This window comes from Salvelinus sp. IW2-2015, unplaced genomic scaffold, assembly GCF_002910315.2.
Source record: "Salvelinus sp. IW2-2015 unplaced genomic scaffold, ASM291031v2 Un_scaffold5563, whole genome shotgun sequence".
NCBI lineage: Eukaryota > Metazoa > Chordata > Actinopteri > Salmoniformes > Salmonidae > Salvelinus > Salvelinus sp. IW2-2015.
In genome coordinates this window covers 31,069-39,411 of record NW_019946828.1, presented here as the reverse complement: position 1 = coordinate 39,411, position 8,343 = coordinate 31,069, and the positions used below count along the sequence as shown (strand labels likewise).

Here is an 8,343-nt window from a genome sequence, read left to right as displayed (position 1 = left end):
TCACAGTCATATCTAATCTTCACCCTTCGATGGCACAGTGGCATGTCTTGCCATTACAAATGACTTGGAGAGTGTAGACACAACACTCTATCGAAGCATGTTTGTAGTGATATACCTTCTTGCACAGGATGTGTGTGTGTGTCGGTAAGGGAGCGTGATGTGTGTGGTGTGTGTGAGGATAAAAACAGAGAATTTGGATGTGAGAAATAGTGTACAGCAAATGTGCACTCGTTGTGTTGGTCGCTGTGTGTGTTGTGTGTGATTGTGTGTTGTACTGTGGTGTAAGTGTGTAGTGTGTGTGTGTGAATAAATGTTGTGTGTGTGTGTGGCTCGCTGTAGTGTGTGATTGAGAATGCCAACTTTTTCTCAACTGATGAGAAATTTCAGTTAGTGACTTAGCATGATGACTGCAGGACTTCAAGCTACTGCTAATTACATTCTCATAATACCCCCTCAGCTGTAAAATAAGACTGCATGCGTCTGCAAACGGCAAACCCTTTTCCCTGTAATAGTGCCCTACTTTTGACCAGTCACATAGGCAGTGCTCAGAACAGTAGTGCCACTACAGTAGTATCAGGGGATAGGGTGCCATTTATTTCTGACCAAAGCACGAAAAAGTCTCCAAGGCAACTTATATTGGACTTTGAGATTGTCATCAATATGCTTGCTCTGTGCCGGTTATGAAACAGTAATAGACGACTCCCAGCCATCCATATGAAGGACCGCTTGATCGTGTTCACGGACTGTGAGTTTTGTCAAGGTTGGAAATTATTTACCTGTTTGATTCAGTGCCTGCAGCAGCTTTTCCTTTGGTGGAGTCGTACCTTCTATTTACTAGTACTTTCGAGTGCAACTTCCTTTTTCGAAGGAAAAATTTTCAACCTTTTGGGGTGCATTACCCTACTCTCTAAAAGGAGGATGGAGTGAGGATGGATGGATGGATGGAGGATGGGAGAGAGAGTGGAGCGGATGGGAGAGGCAGGATTGGAACGATGGACGAGGAAGTGGGGGGCCTGGGAGAGAGCAAGGAGGATGAGAAGAGAGAGAGGGGGGATGGAGTGATTGAGATGGAGAGAGGTAGGATGAGAGGATATGGAGAGAGGGCATAGGAGGGATGGAGGAGAGGGAAAATGGAGATATGTATTTTTAGGGGTAGAGAGATGCAAAGGAGGGATAGAGAAAGGGGCATGAATGACAGAGGTAGGAAGGATTGGGGAAAGGGAGGAGGGGGATGAGACAGCAGGAGAGCGGAACACGGATTGAGAGAAGCAAGGAGGCACGATCGCCGCAAGCTGTTCCTTTATTTTATTAACTGGCTGTTCCTTTATTTTATTAACTGGCTGTTCCTTTATCTCTTTACATGTGACTGACGGGTTAAAATCTGGGTCTTCTGAGTGCCACAAGACTGTGTTCGCCTGCTGAGCTAAAGCCTAGGGAACTAACGCAATCAGTTGATAGTGTGGGAGAGGCAGGGGAATCCGGGGTTCCTGCATGTCACAAGACTGAGTTAGCCCGCTGAGCTAAAGCCTGTCTGTCTACGTTTGTCTGTCTATCTCTTTATGTGTCTGTCTGTATGTAGCCGACTGGGTCTCCTGTGCACCACAAGACTGTGTTAGTCCGCTGAACTAAAGCCTAGAGAGCTAAAGCAAGTCAGTCTTCAGGGGTTGTCRTTGGGTTGGCTTGAAAGTATACAGCACCACATGAGCGTAACACTATGCTGGACAGACCAGTTACACCAACACTAATGACACCAACACGTTCTGAGTTKKACCAATTAGCCAGTTGGATCCATATGATGATAATCCCARTTATATCGTTAGAACCCCCACCTACACTTTCCAAAGTCCTTCTGTATCTCTTAACCTGAATGTGTCCCACTCATAATATCTAAGACTACTCATTCATTCCWGTCTCATGTCGCATGTCACCAACTATTTYGGCACATATGAGAGTGCTGTGGGTTTTATTGACTAAGTCTCCACTCCTTATAGGCTAAGTAAAATTATTCATTCATAAATGTCTGTGCGACAACCTCCGTTTGGCAGTAGGTAAATGTCCCCCCCTCCTTCTGTTTAATCAAATTTAGTTTTTCCCCACTGATCTCCTTTCCTCTCTCTTCCTTCTATTCTCTCGCTCTCCGTTCATCTCTCTATTCCCCCTCTCTCTGAGGCGTGCCGTTGCCGCCCGGAAACAGACCATAGAGGCTTCTGATCGCGAGCCAAGCAGCGAACCTAGTGCTGCTTTCTCTACCCGTCCTCCGGTCCTCCACAAAGCGCAGTCATTACCGGGCATCGTGCCTCCGTACCTCCCTCCCTTCCTCTCACTCACTCAATCAATCACTCACTCCATCCCTCCCTCCCGCGTGAGTCTGTCTGAATCGACTCTATCTTGGAGCGCTGTCCTCTAGGCTATCTGCGGTTGCGCGCGTGGTCTCTCCAAGAATCCTCTCATCACCCGCACGCACAGTGCACAGCCCCTTCTCTTTCCGTTTTTTTTCTTCTCTCAATTACCCCCCCCCCCCTCCCTCGATCTTGTTCCATGACGTAGGGGATTCCGTTGTGCCCACAACCGTAGGTGCTAACGGGATTCTCGAGTATAAATGGGACACCGGGAGCCAACATTCGGTACTCTCTCAGTCGCTCCGACTCGGGAACCAATCGTCCAGAGTACCAGTCAGCGGAGATAGCAGGCAGTATTTCACCCTCTCAGGCTAACTCGCTTTCGGCTTTGGTTTGAAATGGACACCCCTACAACCGCTCGGAGCAGACAATGCTCATTCATGCGTACCTGCAAAAGTAAGTTTCTACGGATTTTCTTACCACCATCTATTGGTTTATACTGTTGTGCATTAGTTACTGTGACTTTTAGAAAGTATCTTACTTGATMGTTTTGAGAATCCTTCCTCCAGTTGACCTATTTCTACCACTTTTCTAACGGTTTCCCGTTCTATTCTGTTTGTCTTCTGATGTAATTGTGTAAGAGGTGTTGTGTTGTGCATTAGTTAGGCTACTATGACTTTGACAAAGTATCTTATTTGATAGTTTGGGAATCATTCACCCAGTTAGAAATGGAATGCGTGATTCACAGATAATATTTAAACAACATGTGTGCTGTGCAGCCATGTTACATGCAGTCATCAACATGGATTGTAATTCCAATACGTTTGTAAAATAGATTTAGTACCGGACATTTTAAACTTGCAATTTTGCTATGATTGTACTTTGATTTTACTTTATGATGTAGGCCTACTTTGCAACTATTCAATAGATAGATATCGCCAGTGTAAGATATGGAACTCAACTTAGACTTTTAATATGTTTGTAATAGTTTTAGATACGATTTACTTGGGTTTACTTTGAGATACTGCCGTGCGTAATGCCTTATGCAAGCAAAGAGAAACAGGCAGTTTTACGCACAGACTTGGTTACTCAATCACGCCTTCTAAAGTGATCATACGTCATCTCTGTCATCATATGGGCTCATGATGCTGTAATCTTTACTGATTATGAATTAACTGAGCTTCATATTGTCTAAATTGAGCGTTAATTATTTAATCAGTATTAAAGTGACAATCTCATTCCATCAATATGATGATATTTTGCGAATGTTTTCAACAATTTCAAAATGATACATTTTAGGTATTCAGATTAGACAAAGGCTTTGCATTAAGTATTTAGCATCAACTGAAGGTAGCAATGTGGTTTAGTGCCGCAGTTGAGTGTCTGCGTCAACGGTTTCAGCACCGTTGTTACTGGACAGCTCCAGCTATCTTTTCCTCATATCTCCGTATTCAAACGTGATAATTTAAACTGATGTTGGGGAGAAAAAACTATTGCTGCATCCATAACTATTTTGGTACATAAGCAACACTTTGATTGTGATCTGAGATTTGACTGATCAGCTGTATTGAGATTCAACTGCCACATTTCCAGCAGCAGTTTGCCATCCGGGCCACCACCAAACAGTTTCAGAACCACAGCTATCGGACAGCTCCCGCTAGCTTCGCCTTCCCGAMCCCACATCTAGACTCACTTCTCCCCTCTTCCCTCTCTCTCCCAGGCGGCCTCTCCCTGTGGCTGGTGGTGTGGCTGGTCCTCGGCAWGCCCGGTCCGTCGGCGGCGTGCCCGCATCTGTGCGTGTGCTACCCGACTCCCATGACCGTGAGCTGCCAGGCRCAGAACTTCACCTCCGTGCCCGTTGGYGTGCCCTACGACTCGCAGCGCGTGTTCCTACAGAACAACCGAATTACGGARCTCAGAGTCGGCTCTTTCGGCTTCGGGACTCAGGTAAGAGACTATAGAGTGTTTAAATGAGACACGGTGTGTGTTTGAGTGTGTGATTCTTTTGACTTCTCTCTCTCTCTCTTTCTAACTCTCTCTGCCTCTATGTTTGCTCCCAACCMTTGTTTTTCTTTTTGAGTTTGAGTCCAGAGTCTTACCTACAATATGACCATAGAATAATACCTGACCCTAGAATACATATTGATATTCACACTCTCCCTCCTCCCCTCCCTCCCTCTCCCCTATAGGTCCTGTGGCTGTTCTCCAACAACATCACGTGGATTGAGGCTGGCTCCTTCAGTGAGCTGAGGGATCTAGAGGAGCTGGACCTGGGGGACAACTCTCACCTGCGCAGGCTGGAAGGAGGGGCCTTCAGGGGCCTGGAGAAACTCCAGAGTCTCCACATGCACCGCTGCAAGCTTACCGCCCTGCCCCAYGACCTGTTCCACAAGCTGTACAGCCTGCAGTTCCTCTACCTGCAGGTAGGGGCAGTACGCATATATTCACGCACACACGGGCACATATGTATACACACACAACACGCATACACACACACTACAGGGAATTCTCATAGCTGTGAAAATTACATCATTTTATATCATCACAATCACAATTACATCATTTTATATCATCACAATCACAATTACATCATTTTATATCATCACAATCACAATTACATCATGTTGTATCATGATTCAAATCATGCTGCATCAGTGATAGTTATGAGATGCCCTTTAGTGGAAGGTGTAAATGTTTCTCACCTCACCACTACTGAGATGTAGCCCATCATCACCTGACCCCACCTGACCACTTCCTCTTCCTGTTTCCTGTTTCGTCCTTGTAGGAGAACCAGCTCCACTTCCTCCAGGATGACCTCTTCTCTGACCTCATCAACCTGAGCCAGCTCTTCTTGCATGGAAACCGTATCCGYACTCTGTCGGAGAACGTGTTCCGTGGCCTGGTCAACCTGGACCGCCTTCTTCTCCACGACAATCGTGTGCGCCAGGTTAACCGCCGGGCGTTCCGCGACCTCGGACGYCTCACCATGCTYTTCCTGTTCAACAACTCATTGGCTGAGCTCCCSGGCCAGGCTCTCCGTGACACCCAGGGCATCGAGTTCCTCCGTCTCAATGGGAACCCCTGGTCCTGTGGCTGCGAGGCCCTCCCCCTGTGGGAGTGGTTCCGTGGCGCCCGTGTCTCATCGTCCGAGCTGTTGTGTTCCTCCCCGTCCCCCCGCCGCGGGATGGACCTCCGCTTCCTCCGTGAGATGGACTTCGCCCTCTGCCCTCTCCCCGACCCCGGCACCCTGGCCGGCTCCACCACGAGGACCTTCAGCACCAAGACAAGATGGTGGTTCTCCAAGCACAAGCCCCAGTCCCAGACCAAGGCAGTGTTCGAGAAGAGCTCCGAGACCATCAAGGCCTTCCCGTTCCCCCAAGGRAAGAACAACCCACCCATYKTGACCTCCACCAATGTCAAGTACGAGCTCGGCGAGGAAGAGGCAGCGCTACCCAAACTCGACGCTGAGGAGTACTGGGCGAACTATGAGAACGAGGACGCCGGCACCACGCTGCGATGCTTCGAGCTCGAGTGTCCGCCTGACTTCGATGGCCTCCCTCCCAACTCCTCCTCCACCCCAACATCATCCCCCTCTCTCTCACTCCTCCTCGCCCTCTCGCTACTCGCCATCTCCATCAATCTACACCTCATATTTGGCTGAATCAGACTTTAAGTACCCACTTCCCGTTCCTGTCTTTGCCCCGGCCCCTCTCAGGGCATGGGGAACCCCTTGTTAAAGACTCTGTACCTCCCTAGTTAACCCTCTGATGTCCTACTGGATAACCTCTATCTCTGTCAGTAGTACATGACAGCAGGGGATACAAAGGGGGGGGGTTGGATTGTTACTTCTAACTTAATGCAGGGTTAAACAACAATGGCTGACAGTACATAGTATACTATTGTACATAGTACAATATAGTACAGTACAGTAGTCAACCAAGGCTGTTACTACAACAGGTGCATCTCACCTGTCTGGTGTGTTGGTTGCCGTGACGACGCCTGCAATCAGGGGTCAGTGGTCACCTGTAACGCTCTACAGCTAATACCAGTGCTACTTACTGTTGCGACTGCTGTAACTGTTGTCACTTGGAGGAATATTACAACTACAAGTGCTAYGACTATTATATGCATGTTACTACAACTACTACTATTCCGAATACGTCTGCTACTACAAGTGCWATGATTACAGTTACGACAGTAACTACATTTCTACTGTTGTACGAACTCTGACAACTGTACTGTAAATYGGTMGGTGTACTTGATGGTGCAGAGCAGTTGGGATATCCTTCTTACATGTTGTCTACCATGATGCCTACTTTATAATGGATTGTTTACAGAAAAATAGCTAAGGAGAGAGAGAAAGAAGGGATGAAGGAATGAAAGMGAGGCAGTCACCAGCRTRYGAGAAGGTGAGAGAGGATATGTAGAGAGATAGGTAAAGGTARAGAGACAGAAAGACACAGAGAGAGGATATGTAGAGAGATATGTAAAGGTAGAGAGACAGAAAGGCAGAGAGAGTGATGAGTTAAAAAGTTACCAAAGGAAGAAGCTAGAGGACAGAGAAGGTGGAAGAGAAGAGAAGAAAGCGCAACAGGAAAGGACAGAGAGCGAGGGAGAGAGGGTTGTCGAGATTCTCAATAATAAAGAGAACGGAAGAGAGGGAGCAAGGACAGCGCAGGCAATATAAATAAAGCAAAGGAATGTGAGACACGGTGAAATTAAGAAACAAAGAAAGAAAGAGAGAGAGAAAATGACAGTACTGGCCCTTGACCATGAGATACTGAATAGGAGAAACAAGCAATCACTTCAGGTATTCAAGTTCAGTCTTTGTATAACTTCATGTCCTGTAAATATGACATCATCACCATAGAAGCCACAGGGGAAGGATGCTTCCTGTCTGGCAGTGTCAGTCGCTGTTCTGATTGGCTATCGCTGTTTGTTTGTGATGTCATTGACGGAATGCATGACGTGACCAGTGAATGACCAGTTTGAGAGATAAAAAGACCYATTGAGATTCTGAATAACGTTTGTGAGACTTTTCTTTGGGTGCAGCAGCAGCTGTTGTGTTTCAAACTGATTTTACTTGATCAATAATTGATCTCTTTAAGTTCTTTGTTCTCTCTCTTGGAATGCTCACTCACTTCTTTGGAAGGTGAAAGTAGTGCACTACTTTTGACACTGCACTACATAGGGAACAGGGAGCCATTTCAGACGGAGCCAATGACTGCTAGTCAGTCCTTTAGCCAAACAACTTGATGATGAGTAAACAAACAAATTAAATGTTTTCAACCCAGCACCCCAATACCGTCTATCATACCCACCCCAATATCTCCAGTCTAATACCCCCCCACATCAACTAAGCAGAATCAACTTAGTCCAACTAAGGAGAATCAACTTAGTCCAACTCAGAAAAATCAACTTAGACCAACTCAGAAGAATCAACTTAGTTCAACTCAGAAGAATCAACTTAGTTCAACTCAGAAGAATCAACTTAGTTCAACTCAGTAGAATCAACCAGTAACTGATCTGCATAGAACCCAAGAAGAGATCTAGAACTGGAACTGAAAGAGACATAGAAAGGCACAGGTGATGACTGGACTGGACTGGACTCCAAACCAATAAGACCGACTAGTACTGACCAGCCATATTATTCTAATAGGACTGTTCTGGACTACTGAGCTCAGAGATCCTGGCACAGAATGAATGGATGGAAAAGCCTGGCAGTTTCCCAGCAGGGAGAGACAAGGAGAGATACATTGTGGCTTTACTGAGATTGATCGACAGACGGACAGAACAGAGGGACCAMATTTTTACTCACAGACTTTGCTGACTCACAGAGAGACATAATTCCTTGACTTGCTAACAGAGATAGACTGACTGACCTACTCATGCCTTGGCGACCAGTGATCGACGGAAGACAGTTAAAAAGAGAGACTGGAATCTGATTGGCGGACAGCTGAAGCAACRTCAGAGAAAGGAGGAGGACCTCTGAGGAGGTGACCAA

The 8,343-nt window shown here is 46.6% G+C and overlaps 1 protein-coding gene across 1 annotated transcript; it reads left to right on the top strand.

The window, feature by feature from the left end:
* Positions 1–2,677: 2,677 nt before the first annotated feature.
* On the top strand, positions 2,678–7,339 carry LOC112078349 (reticulon-4 receptor-like 2). Its single transcript, XM_070442027.1, has 4 exons — positions 2,678–2,795; positions 4,060–4,286; positions 4,529–4,762; positions 5,125–7,339. The coding sequence occupies exons 1-4, from the start codon at positions 2,738–2,740 to the stop codon at positions 5,998–6,000; spliced, it is 1,395 nt and encodes a 464-aa protein (XP_070298128.1). The 5' UTR covers positions 2,678–2,737; the 3' UTR covers positions 6,001–7,339.
* The last annotated feature ends 1,004 nt before the right edge of the window (positions 7,340–8,343 follow it).